This window comes from Sander lucioperca, chromosome 5 (genome assembly GCF_008315115.2).
Source record: "Sander lucioperca isolate FBNREF2018 chromosome 5, SLUC_FBN_1.2, whole genome shotgun sequence".
In the NCBI taxonomy this organism is placed as follows: Eukaryota; Metazoa; Chordata; class Actinopteri; order Perciformes; family Percidae; genus Sander; species Sander lucioperca.
Window position 1 is genome coordinate 19,748,181 of NC_050177.1, and position 24,495 is coordinate 19,772,675.

The 24,495-nt window shown below is 39.9% G+C and overlaps 1 protein-coding gene across 12 annotated transcripts in view; it reads right to left on the reverse strand.

Moving 5' to 3' along the window:
* The window catches only part of tenm4 (teneurin transmembrane protein 4), a 196,252-nt gene that overhangs the window by 154,289 nt on the left and 17,468 nt on the right, over positions 1-24,495 (reverse strand). For all 12 annotated transcript variants that reach the window (XM_036001173.1, XM_036001170.1, XM_036001169.1 and 9 more), the window contains exon 2: positions 102-388. In XM_036001173.1, coding sequence (XP_035857066.1) covers positions 102-324 — 223 coding nt within the window. In that variant the 5' untranslated portion in view covers positions 325-388. The remainder of the gene's footprint in view (positions 1-101; positions 389-24,495) is intronic.

The following is a 24,495-nucleotide window of genomic DNA, read 5'->3' on the forward strand; positions in this document are numbered from 1 at the left end:
ATTGTGCACTGCTAATGTTTTTATACACGAATGATGATGATACCCTCTTCTATTGACATAATAGCACAGTATTTCATAATATTGGCAGAGCTGAGGCCAACCTTGCCGGTTGAACTCGTCCACTTCGTGATGAACCATTTCCTTGACGCGGCTCCCGTAGGCCATCCTCGAGTCATGGTCAAAGGCCTTTAGTGTTTCACTGGAGCTGTAGGATTTGGGGTTGGGTTTGCCGTCCTCGCTGTCTGCAGAGGAGCTGGTGTAACGGCGCTCGGTGTCCTGCCGGGCAGTGAGTGAGCGGTAGGGTCTACGTTCCTTCACTTCCATGGCTGCCTCCGCACTATTGTCAACATTAAATGTGGGTTACACTGCCAGTTCAGTTTGAGTGATTCTGCAAAAGAAAAACACAGCCAAGAGAAAATTTGAATATTTGATGTACGAAAATGTGTAAAAATATGACAGCAGTGTTAATTTTTTAAATGTAATCCTTTCAAAATACATCATTTCAACATATAATCACTTGCAGCCATGATTAACTATGATTTTAAGAGGTATAATGCTAGTTCATGTTGAAAACAATTGATCATTTTAAAGTAGAATTCATTGATACCACACAGACACTATCAAGTAACTGTGGGAATAAATAAAATGCAACTGCATGTTTCGAACCAGCAGCAGTGTATGCATGGCTCAGCACACACAGGAAGAGCACGAAAAACCACCAGGATTAGATTTAATAAAATATGGCACAACAAATCTTGCAGCTATAAAGTTTACGGTGCAAGTCTCCCACAAATATTCAATTTTATGTGCCGTATAGAAATGCTGGGCCTCCAGCATTTGTAAAAGTGGCAGGTGTCCTTCCATGAATTGTGTTGTTCATAAGTTACAAATCATCACCAGCTGAAAATGGAGGAGCCAAACAAATCTAGGACTACGCCAAACCGGCAGAGATGATTAAAATCTGAAACATAAAACCACAACTGTCAAATAGCACACAGAGTACAAGATCAATAGAGAGAGGGAATTTTAGCATTCTGCTATTTTATTTTCTTGCCTCGAAGGACAAAATATAGAAGTGAACTAAAGAAACATACTTTGAAAATTATTTGAATATACTGAAATACAATAGGCCTACTAATACTCTCATTTAAAAAGGTAAAACGGGGAAGAAATGAATGGAGAGCTTGCTGTTTCAGTGTTACATGATACTGCAGGATGACCACCGCCCAACCCGGCTTAATCTTAGCTAAGGCACTGGAAGCATCAATGAGTCCAAGCTGAAAGAAGAGATATCCGCACACTTAGATCTCTGCTGTGTTGGTCTTTATTTTTAGCTTATGGTCTAACAGACCAAATGCTCTGATGAAGGTGATCTAATCAAAGTGAAACACTGCATAGGTCTAATTGTGTGGGTTATCTCTTCTATCAGTGCAACTAATGTAAATGAATGGGTAATATAACAGTAGTTAACTGACGATGCCTGGCAAACAGCTCTTTCTGTGAACACGTGGTTTAAAGATATTGAGCTGGATTAACAAATGTCAATGTGGATAATAACTTGATTAAAGGCTTGGTCACTGATTACTTTGAAGCTCAATTAAAGAGCATAGGGAATTAGTGAGCCAGATATTGCAGCAATATAATATATTGCCCCGCTTCTTCCAAATCCAATGCCATGATAATATATCCATAATTAAATGTCTGAAAAGAGTTGACTACCTTATCATTCATGCTGCAGGATTCTACTTCTATACTACTTGCTCCCACACTTGAATGTGTTTTTCACTATAAGCAAAAAATGGGATGCAAGTCACTGGATAAGAGAACACAGCTCTTCCAGAAAGAGATCAAAACTACTCCTGGCAAATCTGTGAGTTTTTACTGACAATACGCCTGTGTTCTTCAGACAAGGATTTTTAAGATAAGCTCTTTATGAATACTGTATGAGATCAACAATAAACAATAATCCCTTGTGAACTATATTTGCGCCAGCTTAAAAACAAAACAAAGAAACGTTTTATTGAAGACAGCATTGTTGGGTTTGGGGGTTTATTTTGTATGTATTGACAGCTGAAAAGATCCTGGTGATTAATGACTTGGGGCCTCAATAGCAGGACCTCAGCCACATGGGGGAGAGAGGGGGGGGGATGCTCCCACTCTGCAGCCGCAAGAGCACTTCAGCTGCTCCCAAGATTTCAGATGCCTCTTGCATGGGTTGCTAATTTTTTACCTTTTTTGCTCAAGATCCTTGATACTATGCAAATGCGAGAGAGCGGCAACAAGCAGCTTTCTAAAGTTTCAAGAATGCTCTGTAAAGTGCATTGTTTTTGTTTCCAAAGAACTGGGCTCAGGGCTCTGGCCATCTCCCTTCTGCACAGCCCTTCCTCCTCATTATTTATCGGCTGGTATGCAACGAGATGTACCTTTGAGGACATGGGAAACCCAGAGGAGTCTTTCAAAAAAGCAACCGGCCATACACGATGACAGATGATATGGGATGTAAATGTTAGGTCCTCGAAAACATATCCACCTTAGGTGCAGCTGTCAGAATTCCTTTGAAAACAAAGCATACTGTAAAACTAAACAGCGTTGTTCTTCATAAATAGGCTACATCTGGTATTATCATTGTGTTTCAGCGCCAGAGAGCAAAGCTGTTGTTCTTGTTCATGTGTCTAGATCTAAATCCTGTGACAAGGATCCAAAACATATTATTTTAATGTTCTGGATATGTGAAGATAATAACAGAAGGTTTAATTTAACCAAGATGTCTCAACAGTAAGAAGTGATAGGACTATTTAAGTGATATGGGGACCAAGTGTAATTATCATCTCACGGTAAGACACAAGGAATTGAAAGAAGTAGCATGAAACACTGAAGGAGAAGGTTAATGAGGGTACATTCACAAAGATTCAGTTAGAGAAGTTATTTACAAAGACCTGTGAAAAATGACCATGCCATGGATTGAAATGAAGATAACAATCATGTGCTTTTATTTCAAAGACAAAGTTCCTCTAAGGCTGCAGAGTGCGAGCAGTGCCAAAAGAAGTTAACTGCATATCGATGAAATGATCCAAAATCAATTGAGGTCTCTCTGGATAGACAAAAGAAATGATGGATGGTCTGTTTTCCCCTTTAAAACAAGTGCACACATTTTTCAATTGCATTGTCTCCAATTGGCCAGGGTAGAGTCAGGTTTGTCTGTGGTTGTTAACGCAAATGTATAGCAGCTGTGAGCAGAGTAATTATGTGGTTCTGCAGAGAAGGTGTCGCAGGGAGCAGTGAAAAATTAATTGTGTCAATTGGAGTCAACAGATACGGTGATGTTGCATAAGATCCTTGTTGAAAAGTGTATGTGGAGGCAGTAACTGCAGACTCAAACTAAATGAAAAACAGGTTGAACAACACAGCCGGTGTGAATCACCTGAGAAACGTTGGCCATGGTAGAAGTTACCATCTGACCTATTCTGCACTTTGCAAGGTTTCAATGGTGCATCAATCAACTAAGAAAAAATCATGTTAAGCCAATTCATGTTCTGAATAGGTCATCACAGATAAGTTCATGACCATTTGGTTGTACAGTACACACAGAATACCATAAAACGTACGAATCAGATTTCTACGGAGAGCATATGATCAGTAACTGTCTGTCTGGTACTGACAGTTTACTGCTGTGTGTATGAGTTCACCGCCTATGATGAAAGATTAAAACCAGTTGAATATAGCGGACAGAAAGCAGAGCTTATGCTGCAGCAGTGAAAATCGTAAAACTGCTGCCAGTAGCCAAAGGAAAGTAACAACCTCAGCCATCAACCACATACATGTATTCATGTATGTACATGTATTCATGTATGTACCCATTATGAGTTCCCAGAGGACAAGGTTACATCTTAAAATTGTTTTTTCTGACCAATTGTCCAAAACCCAGTTCTATTCTTTATGCTTGCTATGCAAACAATGTACTTGTTAATACAGGGTTGTACAGTGCGAAATAACTGAATGAAAGAATGATTGTAAAATTCCAGAGTAGCACCCGTGCGATACAGCTTTGTGCTGCGAGTGTGTGAGACAGAGCCGCTTGTTTGTGTAAGGTGAGGGTTAAAAACCGATCGCTATTCTACTTGGTTCTTGTGGTCTATTGTGCGACAGTGAGACGGCACCTGGATGCGAGCGTCAGGTGTGTTTATAATAATGCAGAGCAGTGAAGATACAGCCATTTCATACACCAGACATATGCGACGCGGACCAGCCGATGTGCATTCAACCCGTGTTGGACTTGCTCATATGAGTCAGCGGTCACTTCAGTCTGCACTGCAGTGTAGTTCATATAAACCCAAGAATTGTACAGCAACAATCGGCTTCATGATTAAAGTCTCTCTCTCTCTCTCTGCTGCACCCCCTCAGCACCGCTACTTCCCCCGTCCATGCTATGTGCTTGAATAATATATTATATTCTTAGATATTTAAAACAATGTCTGCATTTTTTTCAGTACAATATTAATTTGAAAGGTCATGGACAATGAATTTTTAAACTCCCCCAACAGAACTCTCAATCGAACTACAATAGACTTATTTGATACTTTTATACTCATGCTTCAATTGTGTCGCCTGTGCTACAACACTTTCAACCTCTGTAGCACCAGTGCTTACCAACCCATAAAACAACCCCCCGCCCACCCCCACAGTGTGAACGGCGGGTTACAGAAGCCCCTGTTAAAACACTCGTCGAGGTTTTTGCCGGGCAGATCGTTGTGACCATTGCTCCGGTGTCAGGAGCTAGTTAAATATGGGATCTAAATACGTGGGAGGCATTTGGGGTACAATATAAATGCAAATGGCTCTGTACTATCCATCAAACAATTAGCAGTGTGCTGAGAATTGCTATTCAGTGCTGCTGCATATAAATCTAGCCTTCTCTCTGCACACAACCCTGTTTTCCATGATAATTAACCGCTTGCTGCTCTTTACACCTCATAGATTGTCCATGCAAAATCTAAAACTAAACACTAACATTCTTAGGAAAGACAAGTAACACGCATGCACAATGTTTGGCAAATTCCTTGGAGCATAATTTAAAATGATTACAGATTACTTGTCTGTGAAATCACCTAATTACTTAGTATTATTAATAATTACTATCGCTAAGATTGAGACATAATGTGTTACTGATGAGTGATGACATTTTTAGACAAACGACTGCTGATATGGAGGACTATAGCTTTTCGGTTCAAGGAAACCAAACAAAAACGTTGATATACCATTTATGTGAATAAGCATGAATGTTAATATCACGTAATAAATCCAATCTGTTTTTTTGTTATCTAAGCTGGTCACGTAGTGAAAGGATTAGTGACAGTTGGCTCACAACACTGCAGAACAAACATCTACACACAGAAGCAGCCTGTAGCACAACAGAGAGGAAATTTGGGCAGATATCAACAACATTGTCTACAGGGTCCATTGAGAGCAAGGAGAGCTCCACACAGGCACCACTTACTTCTTTTCTGGAAATCTTTCACATGCCTGGGCTCTATAGAAAAGCCTCCTCGGTCAACAGAAAGGTGTGTTTTCAATAGAGGAAAAAAGACTTGGGTAGTGGGGGCGGGGGAGGGGCTGAATAGCTTGCCAAACAGAACTGAATTATGTAGTGCTAATGCAACCTGGGGAGGGGAGGGGGGGGGGGGGGATCAGCACAGCCGCCTCCTTCCGGGATCAAAAGCGAGCCCCACCAGCGAATAAAACAGAATGTGTAAAAGCCTTAACATTAACAAAAGTAGCCTGGGACTGCTGCTGCAGCACCCTCCCTGCTACTAATCACTGTAAGCAATTCAAGGTTTGGTTCTGACAGAGGGAGCAGGCAATGGAATAATGCCGTTAAACTCGCCTGGTAAATAACAAGGAGAAGCAGTCTATTTATTCACTTTCTGCATTGATGTACATCCCTGACCTTGGCCAAATAAACGGCTAAATGTTAGCATGTCAGGATGAAATGTCCACTTATCAACATCAATGCTTAAACACAATGAAATACATTTGTGTGCTTTGCCGGCTCGCCACTGCAGTATAGGTGTCCAAAAAGGCTAGCATGTGAGAATTGAATCCAAAACTGAATTGATGGAAATAAGAAATCTGGACTGTGGATAATGTTAACTTTAATACTGAGTGAGGAACAACTGAGACAAAAGAATGTGAGGTTCATAAAGGTTGAAAATAGGACCTCTCCACTCGGCTGAAGTGCTTCTGTTCCCAAGCATGGCTGGGGAGTGCAGGGGTCACCTAGTGGTGACCTGTCGCTCATTACTCCACGAATAATGCTCATTATCCTGCAAAGGCTAGACCTGAGTTTGATTTATAGTTTGGCCTGCGGGGAAACTAAACCTAATACCAACTAAGCAAAAAATCAACTTAACTGTAAACTTGCTTCTATCAAACTTACTATTACAAATGTTGGAGTTGTGCAGCCGTAGCCTGAGGACGGTCTATGGGACTGAAATGCTGCAAATAAATGATGCTCTCAACAAAAATATTTTACATTTGTTCCCGAGCCTTGAGCATTGGTTCACTGGAATTACAAAAACACACATTTTCTACACACATTTTGTCTGTAACTTGTGTTTGTTTCAAATGCCAGGTTTTAAGATAGCTGCCATTGAGACTTAATGGAGATGGAGAAGAACGGAATTTAGTTTCTGGTGCTCACAGTTTAAGAAAATGAACAGCAACATCTTCCCAGAATGCAATTTATCTGAATGATGGTCAGACCTTGGTGTCAGCAGTTTTCATTGGAACTACCTGGTTCCCTGAATACTGCTGACAGCAAGGTCCGTCACATGGACAGGTCCACAAACAAAACTCCATTTACCTCCACTGTATTTGGGCTGGAGGCAGAAATCACAGAGACACATATCTCAGGGTCTTTGCAGAAGAAAAAAAATCTGTATCGCTAGTAAGTGCTTGAGGTAAAAATTATAATATACGCATATATAACCCCCAAAACTTAGTGGTGAGGATAAAAACAGACAACATCAAATATTATTAAGATCCTATGTGGTGACAGCCCGTACAGTACATGGTTTTGCACTCCAGTTTTACCTCCAGTCTCCTCTAGCCGTGTTTGGACCACACACTCCTCTAGCTAACAGCCAGACATTCAACATATTCCAGGTGACACTGTAAGCTTTCTGGGAGCTATACTGGAGGTCCTCTGCTATTTGGCAACAGTGGCTGGGAACAGCTGATTACATTTCTAAATGTATGACTTGGCCATCTGAACATATTTTAGCAGAGACAGTTAATTCATGTTTTATTTGGACTGCTTTAGCTGAGATCTGCTCTCATTTTGCTTTTGATCATCACTGATAAAAATGAGCAATTTTCCTGTTGGACATTAGATCAACTTAGGAGCTCCATTTGGGAACTATTCAATTTTGGTAACTGGTGAAATACCATCACTGTCTTACTGTAGACAAACATGATGTGTACACATTCCACATTATAGCTAGTAGTAACAGTTAAAATGATTCATTTATTTTGCTAAAATGTCCTGCTGGCAGGTTAGTGAGCTCAAACCAGTGTGGCTTGTGCTTTCCTTTGTCTCAACGTTTTTGAATGGATATAGACCCACACCATAAAATCACTTTTTTTATAGATATCTTTTTTCTTATAGTAGCTTGCATTTTTAATTGTAATTTTGCACAGAAGAGCTCCAGACAAATGTTCATGATAGCACCAACTGTGCATCATGGATTTTTTATGCACATTGTATTTTAATGTAATGTTGCCCCTTCCATTTGGCTTAGCTTCTAAAATTCTAGTTAATTCTAGGTTATTAAATAATACTTGCCTTGGTCTCGTTATAACATAACTGGCTGCATCGTACAGACCTGCTTTGCAGTGGCCTCAAGTATTCATGCAATTTATGTCGCCACTTAACAGAGGATGCAAAATGAGGTGAAAGCTTATGTTTATTGTTTTTTATCCCCAGCACATTATTTGTTTTCCATTCAACCCCGAGAGAAGGCTACCTAGGTAATTTAAAACACACTGAGCGGTACTGAAGGTACACAAATTAAAGCAGGTAACTCCCATGCTATTGTCATTATATTTAAATACTAAAATTAAATGTCTGCAGTTTCTTGGAAAATCCAATATTCACAAAATTAGTCACTGATGTTATCAAACCTTAATGATCCTGCAGTTTATTGGATCCAAACATGGTGCGTGAGTAATGTTCAGCAGAGTAACTCAGGGATGTAGGTATAAATTCCACTAATTCTGCTTGAATTCAGGTTTTTACTTATTAAACCATTAGGAAACAAACATCTGTTCAAAGAAAAATGGAAATAAATAATTGACCCATCCAAGTAGAGATGGTGTCAATCACTGTCCTGCACACATGCTTACATGAAGAGAATACAAGAAATGCGTACAAGAAAAAGAGAGGAAAAAACTAAAATGCTTCACCCAATCAAATATATACATGAACGGCACAGCAAATCCAGACAGTGTCAAGACTGAGTCACGCCAGATTTCAGTTGACTCAGGGCATCAGAATTGGTCTCAAATGTGTCCCAAGTGAACACTTGTGTTTGGATTTCACTTGCAATATGCAAACAACCATGCAAATCACTTCAATTTCTGTAGGCCAAAAAGAACTGACTACAAATGAAGCTTGTATTCATAGTGCACAACATACAGCGCATTGTCACATGCATCCCTGAATTCCTCCAAAAGTAGCTCCAACATATTCAATGTGAAATGTGTCCCCAAAGCCTTGTGGGTGTAATACTAGTCACACCTGTATTTAAAGCTGTCCACTCGTGATCAGGTCACCTAATATAAGCTTTTCTTTCAAGTGTGACCACAGTCGCAGACTTAAATGAATCCCACCGTCAAGCTGCCCAGTGGAAATCCGCCCGCGTTCCACATCCTCCAGGTTATGAAAGGCAAAACATGGCAACTGTGTGCCCAGAGACTGTGAGATAGTACTGTTGCACTGCCAGATACCAATTACAACTCACTTACAATGGTGGTCCTGAGATTTTCTCATGATACGCAACTAGTGTTGGCCCCGGAGTGAGGAAGCGCACTGCAAAGATCACAGACTAAGTAAGATCCTCCAATCATCAATCACCACTGTCATAGGCAGGGGGTTCCTACCGCCGAAGAGAACTAGCTCTTTCTTTTCAAATTTACTTTCCTTATATATCCTTGCTGGATTTTTCTGTGCATCATATCATATATAGTAACTTAGCTGTTCAATTTAAATTTTAAAAGCATGGCTTTTGCTGTTCATCAAGTCACAGTGTGTGAACTGATCTACGCTGCAGGAAACAGTACAATGTAGAGCTGCAAAGGTGCATCGATTAGTTGTCAGCTATTAAATTAATAGCCAACTATTTCAATAATCGATTAATCAGTTTACGTAATTTTTTTTGAATATGAAAAGGTAAAAATTATCATACTCCAGCATCTTAAATGTGAACATTTTGAGTTGTAGACAAAACAAGACATTTGAGGATGTCATTTTGGGCTTTGGGAAGCACTGATCGACATTTTTCACCATTTTCTGACATTTCCTAGACCAAACTAATCGATTAATCAAGAAAAAATAATCAACAGATTAAAGAACAATGACAATAATCGTTAGTTGCAGCCCTAGTACAATGACTTATATACAGTAGACCTATATACACCAACAAATGACATTTTCTCCCCCCCAACCCCAATCAAAGTAAATTACCAAACAGTAGGTGAGCGCTGTATTTGTTTCAAGTAAAAGCGTCAATCAACCACATAGACTGGACTAATTAGGTTTCCCCACAACAGCAATACTATGGATCCTAGCTGGGCTTAGTGAAATAAATCAGCTAACATGGCGGGCTTGAGACGATATGAACATGAGCACCATGTGATAACCCGATGCACAACAAGCAGCAAGCACAACTCTGTTGTTAGAGACAATAAAACCAGAGGCTGTTCAATATTAACAGTAAAAAAAAAAAAAAAAAAAAAGCACACACAGCAAAGCTATAGACGGAGGGTTCCTGCATGGTAATGATCTTACTCTAAGTGCCTAACTGAGTCATCTCCGCAAGCCCTGCTTTGACAACCACACACCTCCCACATCTCCCATCTCAGCGGCGTCTGGGTGGGGCTAATCACTCTGTAGCTTCATCATCAACTGGACGACAGCTCCGGCTATAAAGATGCTATGCCTGGAAGGCGTGGCTGCTGCAGTGGCCTACTGTAAACACACAATGCTTGTTTTCCAGAGCTGAAAACAGAGGATCACAACATCACACTAAAAGAAAAAAGAAAAAAAAAAAAGACCTTTTTTTCTAGAGAACGAAGAATGAAATTAATTCTGTCATCCTTTCAGTGCTACAGTACAGACAACAATCCTGAGAGGATTTTCCTGGGGCACTGAGAGTTGGTGTATGCTGATTTGCCCCTAACTGATTATGACATGAAATGGCTGATGGGTAGCCTGGCAGTGCTGTGTTGACCTGCACAATCCCCTTCCTCTGCCTCTAAGGAACTAGAGGTCTGCCCTCACCGATCCCGATGGCTGAACATTAGACGGTGCAAAGGCTTATGCACAAATGCCTGTGCAATTTAGTTTTCAGGCTTTCAACGGTCAGTCTTTAATGCAACTTCTGTTCCCTATGGAAAGCCACATGTTACGAAAACATGCAACAACACAAATTCAAAGATACATGTTGTCTTTTTTTTCTTTCCCTGTCATCTTTATTGTTGATGCATAAGAGGGAAATGCCCTTTCATCTATCAGGGCAGGGCACTGCATCCTCCAATGTATAAATTTAATTCTCCAAGTAAATTAGGATTGATCACCACAGCTCTAGGCCACAATCAGCATCCATGATCTGATCAGGGCCCGGCCCTAGACAGAAAAGGATACTTCCATAAATAAAAACCATATGAGAGCCAGCAAGTGCCCATAACACTAGGTGGGAAATTTGATTACCCTCTCCCTCTCCACAGGTGTGCTTTTAGCCTCCTTCCTTCAATGACTGCCAGTCTGATATAATGCCACACTTTGTGCATCCTTGCTGTTGTTTTCCTGCACTAAGGGTTTTACATCATACTTGCATCAGCGTATGTGAGCAGCGACTGCTTGAGTCACTGCTAAGCAGGCGATGCCCATAGAAGCCTGGCTGGCTCTGGATCCCAGTGAGACAGGATCTGTCAGGAGCTCCTCGCCCGGCGACACCCAGGGTAATAAATTACCCAGAATTAACACGTCATTCTGCACTCCACACAGCAGCCGCACTCCACTCACGCCATGCTGCTTAATGGATCTATTAACCAAATGGATACAGGGGTAAACTGTTTTTAGAACTGAAATTGTTTGGTATATGCTAACAACATAGGCAGAGAGAAATCCGCTTCTCCATTTGATATTAAGTTATTGTAAAATGTAGGTACGTTTTCATGCAGACTACTTTTTTTAAGATAAAATGTACAATTCTTGGTTGAGGAATGCAATATTAATAAGTATAAGAACATGATTTGATTCATGCAGGGTTTTTTGTTTTTTAGCCTTTCACATTTTTAACACATCATCTATATTTGAGTAGTGATGGCATCCTGTTATCCGTGTGCAAACAGAAAGCACTGTGAAATGACAGCGTGCTCAGGAGCCACCCGCAGCACTCCCCGTGTCACCTGTTGTGGATTTTTTTCCCGAGATGTGTCACTACGGCCATTAAAAGCCTACTCTCCTGTTGAGGCCTGTCGCTGATAGCAGGGGATATTTAGTAGAGGATTCAAAATGCCAATCGCATAGCCTGTATCTCCTTGGGATCTTTGGCACCCCACCAGCACCTTGACATGCTGACAGCGTGCAACAAAACACCGGGCAATTTTTGACCAGTGCTCACTCATCACAAAAGGTAAATACAGATAAGATAGAGGCTCATAGCCTCTTATTTCTTTTTGGCTTAGCTGACATGTGTTGACTGTGGTGCAGGTGACAGACACGGTTAAAATGAACACTCATCCTTTACAAAAATAAATAAGCTAAATAAAAACTTTATAGGCTGTGCGAATACATTAAGTTAAAAATGCCTATTTTATTTTCTCATGGGCTAAAACTGGTATGGACGCCACTACCAATAATCCCCTCTACTTTATCTCCACGCCATTAGAACAGCGGCATACTTTCTCCCCCCTAAGCTTCATCTTTCCTTTACATATTTTGCCTGCATAAAGAACAAACTAGACCTCTTGAGCCACAATGAAATTGTTAAAAGCGAGAAAGCATGAAACCTAAAAAGCACAAAACTATGAAATCTCTGAATGATAAAACTTTACTGATTAGTTACGCATAATTGGTAGTTGCTGCAATGTAAAAATTCAAATTCATAGTTAGTTCTTTTTACGTGGAAGAGATCAATCTCCAGTCAACCCAGGCTGCTGTTACATTATGTGCAGTTTAGTGTCTTTTTGTTGATTCTCTGTGAATTCAAGACATTTTAAAATGTCAATCCTAACTAAAAGCTTTACATAGCATTGTTTATTAACGTATGTACTATATCTAGTTTTTCTTACAATTAAAGTAACATGTAATCATTCCTCAGCTCCTGTAATCTACTTCTTGCATTTCTATTGCATGTTCTCTGACAGTACTTGTCCACTGTGGCGTTTTTTGACGGGAGGGATCTCTCCCCGTTCCCAGCATCGGATGCTTGATGGGCTCGCCACTAGCAGTTATTTCATTCTCTTCAATGACCACTAACAAGCAAAGAAAACAGGCTCCACCCTCCTACAACTGTGATGGCTGCACCTGATTGGACAAACGCCTCACCCGTTGGCTGTCTGCTCCCGGATTTTAAAACGGACCAACATGGCGGCTCATTTGAAAGTTAGCTGAAATGTGGTTTTGAAAAAAAGTTAGGCAAGAAATAAGCTATCCAGCTGCTGAATCTGTCTTCATTTTAAATCGACAACGGTCCGTTTAAAAGACTTTCATGAGTTTTCAAAGGCGGCATGTTGAGCTAGACACCCCCAATTTGCATAAAGTAGCCTAGACCTCACCTTTTTGCAAATGAGGACCAGGCAACTCAACACCTCATCTTTCGAAAGTTGCCATGACACTACCAGAATGCATTGCACGTCTGCTTACGTAGACAACAAACGGGAAGTATGGAAATGGCGGTCCTGTGGACACGTACCCTAACTCAACTTCCAATGAAGTTTGAGAATACCGACCACTAGACAGATCAGTTTGGTAACTAAACTAGAAAAGCAGGGATGAACTCAGGATGGGAACGTGAATGGATATTATCGGATACTAACTGCAAATGTGAACTACTGAATTAAAAGCCATGTCAGTTTCACACCACAGCGTTGCCCGTTTTTCCATAGCTTGTTCCTTTTTTTTAATGCATTGTGACATTTCTCTGTTTTTTTTGGATTCATGACATTACATTTTTCTACCTCATTTTTAACAGAGCTACACTTGAGAGCTACACCCCCCCCCCATGCTGAAGTCACAATAATAGACCCCGATTAAGAGTAGACCCCAATACTGCTCCTAATTGCATCCACAAGATGAAAGCATTCCTGCGAGCAAACCTCTGCCTCGCTTGTAAGAAATCCAGAAATTGCTGAAAGAAGACCACTTGAGAAGACCACATCCAATTTGTGAGGAGTTAAGTGGGCAGGAACTGCCATTAAAATTTACTTTTTGTAAAGTGTAATAACTGCAGGTTTGATGTAGCCACTGAGACCGATTTTGAAATTGAAATACTCGACATTTGGAATTGCTATCAGAGAATTGTTACCAAGTTTGCTTCAGACCAAAGTCATGTTTCAAAACACTAATACTGATTTCACATGTAGAATGGATCCATTCTAAGTCAAATCCACAATACTGTCTGGTCTGATTTAAATCACAAGTCCAATTGATAGAAAACCAATTAATTCCAATCAAACCAATGATATTTCCATAAAATACAGATTATGAATGATTTAAAAAAAAAAAATCAGTTTTTTAAATATAAGTTTATTTCAAAATATATATTTTTATATGCGAGATATTGAATCTTATTTGATTCTTTTAATTCAAGTCTCCAGTAAGTAAAACTGTGATTTGGAAAAGTAAATATAGTGCAACCCGGGAATGAAAAAGATTGTGAGCATTTTACAAATTGTCAATGAAGAAAAGTTGATCTTTATAATAATTAAGTCTACCAATACTGCCTTTTTTTACCAGTGGTTTAGAGCGGTGGTTTTCAAAGTGGGCTCCGTGGACCCCCAGGGGTCCTTAAGGGGGTTGTAGGGAGTCCTCAGCCAAAAGGGGAATAATTCATTTTCAGTTATTCCATCTATAAGTGACACAATGACAGAATGTATAATGTACTGAAGTATTTTGGACATGGGTTTCATACACAACCTGTAATAAAACATCTAAAAGCAAAAAGCCTATCAGATGGGGGTCCCTGGTCTAATCTGTGCCGGATTAAGGGTCCTTGACATGAACAAGTTTGATAAGGACTGGTTAAGAGGACATTAACTTTATGTATCTTAACTGTTGTCAGAAAAGCACACGGACGATGAATAGCATACCTGTAGTAACATTTTCCCTGAGGACTGAAGATGGTGAGGAGCATCAAGGTTCAAAAGAGGAAGGACCTACTCACGGGTGCTCATTGTCTCCTTTTAAAGTGGGGTCAAGAAAGACCACATTGAGTCATGAGCATGAAGCCTCACCAAAAAACAGCCTCTTAACCCAGCATACCACGGAGCATCTCTCCAGCACAAAGACAAGCCTTTATCCCCCTGCACTTAAGATGCTCTCTCCTGAAACCTCTCATGAGGTGGACATGCTTAAAGTTTAATGGAAAAGCTGATATAGAGTGGAGGACCTGCTGAGAAAACCTAAACTCTAGCCATCGCTCCAGATCTGACACAGAGCTTTGGGGGGGGGGGGCGGCATACATTACTGCACGAGACAGAAAGATCTGGAGGCAAACGAAGACGTGAATAAAAAAAACTGAACAAATAACACTCAATTGAGTCCAGCGTGATTGAACGCTGCAAGGCTAGGATGGCTTCCACATAGGTTCCAGATGACAGGCTGTTATTTCACTGTGACCTGCTAATACTGCTGGATTTGATGCTGGTAACTTGAGTGTCCCTTGGGCCCACCCAGCTCCTCCATTGCACTGAAATCAGGGCCAAGCTTCCTCCACTGTTACTCCGCAGGTTTACTCAACTTGGAAAGGAGGAGTGTTTGGATATGGTAGTGGAGGAGGGTGTGTGTGTGTGTGTGTGTGTGTGTGTGTGTGTGTGTGTGTGTGTGGAGGTGGGGGTTGTGCAATAGTGCTGGAACAAAGCATGTTAACACCATCTCTGTGTTTTAACAAGTTTGGAAACAAGCAGGGGTTTCCTTCAAATCCTCATTGGAGTGTGTTTAACCTCTCCTTGACAGCAGGAGAGAATCCCGGAGTTTACGCTCCTCTTTCTTCTCTGTGCTGCCTCACGTTAAATGGACTGAAACGCACTCAATTCGGTCATCTAAATGTCTAAGATAGGGTACACGTCAATATATCTCTCATTGCTAATTCCTCCTATGAAATTAGGAAGAAACACGCAGTTCAACGATGCACCTTTGAAAAGCCATCCCATTCGTGCAGTGTGTCTCAGTGTTGTGTTAACATGAAAGTACATTTGAGTGTCAAGGCCACCGCTGACTACTCCAGTAACATTAGTTTTGGCTGTTGTCCAAGTATCGGCTTGTCCTTTTATCCTACCTCTGTTGTTTCCTTAAAAGTTTGCCAACCATTTGCATTACACTCTAATTTACATTTAGAGTTTAAACATTTTCCCCTTCCTTGCTATGAAAGCATGCAGACAGATGTGGCCCTGAAATGAAATGAATATTAAACATATTACTTAAATCAAACAAACAATTACGGTTGTACAGAACTTACACCTGGCACTGCCCCGATTTAAAAAGCAGAAGGATAAAAGAAGCAGTGTGGCAAAGCCCCTTTAGATAAACTTACCTATATGATGCAATTGTATGAATTTAGTCTGTAGCTGTTTTTTTACACAAGACTTGTAGCATATTATGCTTCAAAGTCAGGTAATTATGAATCAGCAACCCATCCTTTGTTTCATAATTGCCTTCATACTCGATAATGAGCTAATTTTTTTTAAAATGGCCATGCATGTCAGGATCAAAACTATGCAAGAAAATAGCCTCTCATTTATACAAGTTCTGTGGAAAAGGAAAAAAACATTGGAGAGGAAATGTCATTTTTCAAAGGCTGGATATTTGAATTGAAAGTGTGTTTGGTACATGCAAAGATGTATTTTTATGACACAGCAGAGATGAACCTCTTCTTGATTATCTTTGTTACTCATGACTGTTTCAGCACTAATAGTGACTACCACGACACATGTACAAGGAATTTGACACCCTCTCTGGCCAACTTAATTAAGCTGAATAATGTTAATAATCTTTTCTTTGGCTGGCTCATTTGCTCTTTCACCTTCAACACAAGAAAACAGTCAACAGAAAGCAGATTATGTTCACCGAAGCAGATTTTATGAGTCCAGACTGATCTGTTCTTATCCAATGTTGAAATTACAACATGAACTCGGGCAGATCATCACTCACACATGTAGTTCAATAAAGGACACACACCACAACTACTCAAGAAATGAGACAGATGCTTCCTACAACAACTCCGCATCGATAAATCATTTTTAAAATGAAGTGTGATAGGCTGAGGCGAGAAACTTTTTGTGGAAAATCTACAGTAAATCTTCATAATGCAGCATGATGTTTTGTACTAATTCTGAAGTAGCCTATACTCTACTACAGTAATGTATACACAATACATTTGTTTGCTTGTGGATGCTTAGTGCAATACCACACATATTTAAATATACCGTTTTAAATACACCGTTTATTATAGCCAGGATAGATTTTTACATTTCTCTGAACATCTTTGCATTTGAAATGATTTGTTGCCTTTTTTCTGCACTTAATGTAACCACATCACTTCTTAGGCCCACAGACTCCGGTGATACAGATTACTTTTACTGAGGCATTTTCAGGGCCATGTGGTAGAATAAAAGGCCAATTTCAATGACTATTTGGAGGAGAGAGCTATTTGAAGCATGGTTGAAGCACTTTTATTGACTTATAATGCATATAATGCAATCCTTTTTTTTCTATTAAGAAACAGTTAGCAGATCAGATCAGACTAGACCTTGCTGGCAGAAACAGGCCCAATATCACTATCTATAACTTAAAGCTTTAGTGCATAACTTATTGATATTAATGAACGTTTGTTACATTCAAGCCATTGCCAAATGAGTTGCTACAAAGCTAATTAAGACGGTCAGCTCCGCGCAAATCTCTCTCCTCTTTTTGGGCCTGAGCTGCTTGGCAAACATTACAAATCAACTAACTGATATGCTATGACTATTAATATATGAATTAATTTAGTTGAGATCAGCCCAAACTGTTCAGATTTCCTTTTTCTATAATAAGGAACAAACCTGCATGTTCTCCCCGTGTCAATGTCCTCCGACAGTCCGAAAACATACAGGTCAGGTTAACTGGCAACCGTAAATTGCTCGTAGGTGTGAATGTGTGCATCAATGTTGGTTTGTCTCTATGTGTCAGCCCTGTGATTGACTGGTGACTTGTCCTCCAGGGTAGGGTGTACCCACTCAGCCTCTCGCACAATGTCAGCTGGGATTGGCTTCAGCCCCCAGCAAGGATGAGCGCTTACAGATAATTGACGGACAGAGGGAACAAACACAGTTATAGACCAGTCTAGGGCCACAACTAACTATTATTTCCATTGTCTATTAATCTGTCGATCATTTTCTTGATTAATCGATTAGTTGTTTGTTTTACAAAATGTCAGAAAATGGTGAAAAATGTGGATCAGCCTTTCCCAAAGCCCTAGATGACGTCCTTAAATGTCTTGTTTTGTCCAAAAATCAAAGCTATTCAGTTTACTGTCACAGAGGAGTGAAGAAACTAGAAAACATTCACGTTCAACAAGCTGCAATCTGAGAATTTTGACTTTGAAAAAAAGAATTGACTCAAACTGATTAATCGATTATCAAAATAGTTGGCGATTAATCTAATAGTTGAAAACGAATCGATTAACAGATTCATTTTTGCAGCTCTAGACCAGTCTCGCTGATGTTGGGTATAAATACATTAAATGCAGTTTATCTTGCCATGCACTTTGTTTTTAGGGAAGTTAATACTCAAACGTTCATAGACATAGATTGTTTTCAACCCACAGTGCAACACAGAGTCCTTGAACTGACGTTAACAAATAAAAATAAATAACTAAAAGAGGAGTTATGAGCTTTTCAGCTGACAGCAATAAATAATCCCTGCTATGGGTCAAGCGGTGGACTATAGCACAGCAGTTTTCCTTACTGTGATATTCTTCCAGCTAAGCACTACAGCAGGCTTCCCAGTCCTGATCTAAATCACATAAGCTCCTTCAATGTTTCTGCTTGGTCGGGCTCAAACTAAAACATTTCAAGCACATACAGAGCTCTACTCACAGCTCACCCTTTTCATACGTTCTCCTGTCTAGGGCTGAACGATTAGTTGCATTTGCAATTAAATTGCCATATGTTATATGTCATACAATCATTTGTTTGTCTTTGTTAAATAATAGGCTACAGCAGATAATGTCATTATTTATTGTTTGTCTTTGTTGAATAATACAGAAGACAAAGAACTTAAAAAATAATCGCATATTAAATCGTAATCGCAATATTGGTGAAAAAAAAATCACAATTAGATTATTTTCCAAAATCGTTCAGCCCTACTCCTGTCTCACACTCTTTTCACTTTGCACATTTTATAAACACAGACATTAGCACCACATCTAAAGCATTAGGGGTGCACGATTCAGAAAATGTCACGATTCAATATCGATTTTTAGGCTCAAGATTCGATTCAAAATCGATTTCATTAAAAAAAAAAAAAAAAAAGATTCACAGCCACCCGGATAGCTCAGTTGGTAGCGCGGGCACCCATATATAGAGGTTTACTCCTCGATGCAGCGGGCCCGGGTTCGACTCTGACCTGCAGCCCTTTGCTGCATGTCGTCCTCCCCTCTCTCTCCCCTTTCATGTCTTCAGCTGTCCTATCCAAATAAGGGCTGAAAATGCCCAAAAACATAATCTTACAAAAAAAAAAACGATTCACAGTATGTCAATGTAGTTACTTTTCCCATGTGACTGCAGTAGACATACAATTTAAAAAAAAAAAAAAAAAATTAATCGATTTTTGGAATTCTATGAATTGATTTTTAATCAGTAGAGCTTGAATCGCGATACGAATGTGAATCGATTTTTTTGCACACCCCTATAAAGCATGGTACCTACGGTATATAGTGTTATGAACAGCAAGTAAATACAGAAAGAAGGTCCTGTGTTCTGGACTAGTGCGCATTTCTTCTTCACGGACGGCGAGCTTGACCGCAGTCTATTTCTGTGATAGAAACACTGCAAGCTGCTACAGTTTGCTGCTCTTCTGCATCGCAGATTGCTAAACACACCTGACTACAGGAGACATTAGCTCAGACTTGCGGAGTGTGTATAGTTGGTGGGGTTCGAGTACGGATCACGTTCTCACCACATACGAACCGCTCCAGAGTTCGACTGAAAGCGTACCGAGACCACCTCTTCAAGCAGGTCTCGGTACGCTTGTTTGGTCTGCTTTTGGTGCGCACCAGAGTTTGATTGCCGCGTTCTCACCTGCCCAAACGAACTGCACCAGCGGAGCAAACCAACTCTAGTTCGATTCAACCGAACTAAACGAGGCAGGTGTGAAAGCGCCCTTAGTAACATCTGGTCTTTATTGTTTCTGGACGTGTGCCACATTTGTAAGTCTTCTGAAATACACCGACCTTAGGTTATTGCAATATAGAAACTGACGCAAAAGAACCAATTAACAGCTCAACCCCAACACATAATACATTGATTCAAAGATAACTTATGCATTCAAATACAATAGCATATGTGCATTGACCTTTAGAGCCTGATTGAGAAAGATAGAGCCTATCTATGAAATAGAATCAGGTGATAGTAAGACGTGTGATATGATGCATCAAATGCATCGCTGGTTGACCTGTATAACACCTGTTTTACATTTAAAGTGAAAAAACCTACTTGCAGGTGACAAAATTGAAATAACGGAATAATTCATTCTATGCGTAACATGTCCCCACAAAATGATTACTGTGACACATTTTGGCTTGATGATCATTTACATACATCAGAGCCATCACTATTGATTACCATCACTATTCAGATGAAAACTGAGAGAGTACTTTTTTGCGGGGGATAGCAAATTTCCCATGCTACCGGCCCACTTGGCCCATGCACAATAACTGATATCTTTCATGTTTGCTTCATATTACTGTTACAACCCAAACAGAGCTAAACTTAAGTCAGGAAAAACTGGAGGAATGCAAAATCCCTGTTTTAAAATGAGCCCAAAAAGCAAGAAAGCATTTCCACCAAGTCGTTCATTTTACACAACACTGCATTGAACAATGGGAAGCCGAGCAACAGAGACATGAAGCAGTGTGTGGGTGGCAGAGTGGGCAAAGAGGGAAAGACAGAGATGTGCCAGAGCTCTTTCCCTCCTGATTAATACAGCTCTTTTTTTCATGTTCAGAAAAATAAGAGACAAAATTGAGGCTGTTGATTTACTTTCCCTAATCTTAAGCTGATCCAAAACAAGTAGTCATTTTAATGGAGCCGCATAGAATACTGGCTAATGTTTAAACCTCTACCTGCAATGTGGCATTTTTTCTTCTCAAATTCTCAAATCAGCTTCTATTGGACATGTGTTGTGAGCAGACGGCCTCTGACCTGTTGTTCTGCTCCAACCAGTAGCGGCTGGATATGGAGTGACTTTAACAATAGATTCACAATCAAAATGGTGCCACATGGCAACCATGGAGATCAAGAGGCTGCATCAAACAGTATCCACTATGTTACACTAGAGCACATGAATACCTGGCATCACCAGTGAATCATATAATCAGCAGGTAAAACTGCCAGATCACCAAAACTAACATATATAAGCTACACTAGGGCTTGGCAATATATCGATCAAATCGATATCGTGATTAGAGACTAGATATCATCCTAGATTTTGGATATCGTAATATCGTAATATGTCATAAGTGTTGTCTTTTCCTGGTTTTAAAGGCTGCATTACAGTAAAGTGATGTCATTTTCTGAACTTACCAGACTGTTCTTTTATTTACCTTTACCCACTTAGTCATTATATCCACATTACTGTTGATTATTTATCAAAAATCTCATTGTGTAAATATTTTGTAAAAGCACCAATTGTCAACACTACAATATCGCCGCAAAATGGATATCAATGTATTTGGTCAAAAATATTGTGATATTTGATTTTCTTAATATCACCCAGCCCTAAGCTGCACTGACGGATTTTGCAGGTTGGTAGGACAAAAGGCAGGAAGATATACATGTACAGTATATCCATAAAGTGACATCAATGAAGTGCAAACAGCTCGCTCATATTTACCGCTCTCCTGGTATGCCATCTCTTTTACCAGAGTAAGCGTTTTGCTATTTTGCAGTGCCACTTTATGATTACATGTATGTATGTTTTAACATAAAAATACTTTGTGCAGCTTTAAATGCTTCCAACTTGAAAAGGCTGTAAGGGCACTTGGGAGTCAATGGGTTTGAAGTGCATTGAGCAACTGTGTTGATCTACACTGTTAATGCATGCATGCTGTGGCAACCCCATTACTTATTCAACAGTGCACATGTACTACATATCAAACAAAAGCAAAATACTTGAGCATGCAAGTATAGGATATTTGAAAATGCAAGCTGGCTGTGAAATCCAGAATATGTTCTCTGATCCAAGAATACAGTGCGTTATTGTGCAAAAGGTCACACGCCTATGCAGAGGACCGTCAAACGGCCTCTATGCTCAGTAACTTCCTGCAACAGCGATGCTCAGCTTATTTGTGTTTTCTGCCCTAAAGGTTGTTCAATTAATCAAAGCATTCAAACTACTGTTACCGTAAATGTAGAAAATTTTCACACCACTTGTCAAAACAGAAATGATGCCAGAGCAGATGAGATATACTCAGGAGCTGATGTCCACTAACGCTAAACGCTTCCATTGATGAAGAAATGTTTATGGATTCGTTGACATCTTAAAACAACCCTCAACACATCAATGCTGGTGGAATCATTTGGGCAATTTCTCCATTCTCTGAACATGATCAGCTGCAACTTTAAGTAGGGGTCAGCTTAATATTTAAAGCAACTTTACACTGAATCTTATATGAAGAAAATGTATTTAAGCCTACAGGGAGGGTTTGATATTCAAATAACTAAGAGTGCACGATACTTAAGTTTAATCTTTAAACTCTCTGATGAACTGCACGTTTACACAAGTGCAATAACATAATCTAATGTTACATTATGCTTAAGTGCAATTCATAAAAAATTCAGTAATGCTTTCTATATTTTATCTAAGTGTATATAAATATCAAAACAAAAAAATAGCATGGAAGCAGTTGGTCCTAGCTTTATTCCACAGGCAGGTAAGCAATCTGTCGCCTCATGCACTGTAACATCTGGGTACCCCGTGAGATACAGCACATTGTCAAAAAATTTCAGCACAGACAACAGAAGGCAATGTCCGCACACTTCTCAAAACCTCATGTTCGTCAAATGCGTTTTCTTTTCACGTATCCTAAATCACATTAATGAACTGTCACTAAGTACTATTGCGCTCAATATTTTTCCAGAAATACCTACATTAAGGCTGTTGAACATGTTACACTACCAAAAGAAGTGTCTGTCTTCTGTGAAAGAGCTCAAATTGAAGTAAATAACATGCCAGTCCTCTGAGCTTTCCCAAACTCTGCCATTTAGATGAATTCACTGAAGAAGAAAAAACACTGGTCGTCAGTAACCGTGTTTTTATTCAATTTCACAAATAAAATAAAAAATGCCGCTTAAGACCCTTAGGCCTGTTTGAATTACCTCCTGCGCCAGCTCTGTCGTGTCTTTGTCAAGACGCTGAGGTACAAATTAGACGCAAGCACTTTATAAGCTGCCGTTTCTCTGTTTCTCTTTCTCTCTCTTCATCGCTGATTTTTAATGCACGCACACACACACACACACACACACACACACACACACACACACACACACACACACAGTGATGTGAAAACATTGAAGCTGCTTATATTTCAAAATATGCAACCATGCCATCCAAAAAAAAAACAGCTGTTCTGGACAATTTATTATTATTTTTTTTTTATCCATGCCGCTTGAAGATGTGACATTGCATTAAATTCTTTGCAGAGTAGTTGTAATGAAATATGATAGCAAAAAAAAAAAAACTTGCAGTTGCCTCATTAACAATGGGAACTTTTACGTAGGTTTTCATCGGAACAGAATGCAATGCAGCAACACAGATCCAGGGTGAGTAAGACGCGAGTCTCTCACTTTGACGGTCTGGCTCAGCTGTTGCCTATTGTTCGCCCTGCATAGGCTACTTATACAACTCCCATAAGACCTTGCAGCTGGAGATTTAAAAGTGGCTAATGATATGCAACTGTAATGTTGTTTTTCCATTGGTTTTATATTGCACACTAACTTCTAAAACTGCACTGCATCCTCACAGCAGGGGGTGACCACGCTGACGCACGACATAACGGTCCTTGGGAGAATGGCTAAGCCATGATGGGTTCCTGCCATCAACAAAACTCTGTGGACGTCATGGATTGGCGCAGCATGTGGACTGTGTGGATACTCGGTATATTTAGATTTCAGTAGGTGTTTTTTTTTTTTTTTTTTTTTTTGCTCCAACGTAATGTGTATTGAGTCTCTGTTCTTTTGTTTTACTGCTACATTCCTAGTTCTTAATTTGGTCTAACAGATAGTAGCAGCTCTATTTTCTGATTCACCCCCTGCTATGTGAGCTATTACAAAGTGTTCTGTAAGTGTAAATGCTTACAAATAAAAGACATTCCATGAGCTTCACTTTTCTGTTGGAGGAAGGAATGAATGAAAGAAACAATGCAGCTAAAATTGCCACGGTTACAGAAAGAAGTGCAGGGACTTAGTTTGGACTACTTTATCTCCATCACATCACCAAAGTAAGCAGTCTATTGCCTTTTTTTGTGGAAACAATGGCAGTGCTGTGTCCGCATTGTGATCATGGTTGTTCATTATCTGACACAGTACAGGAGCCCAGCAGGATGAATATCTGCTGTTAGAGAATCCACAATCTTTTTTAGAAAGGAGAGTGGGTACGCTAGACAATGGACTTAACATTCAATGTGGCCATAGTTCCTCTCATTAGCTGCTTTGCTACAGTATGTGCGACCTAGGAATTGTGTTGTTATTTTGCCCGGCATTCCCTCTAAATATTATGAAAGAACATCTCCATCTCGACTC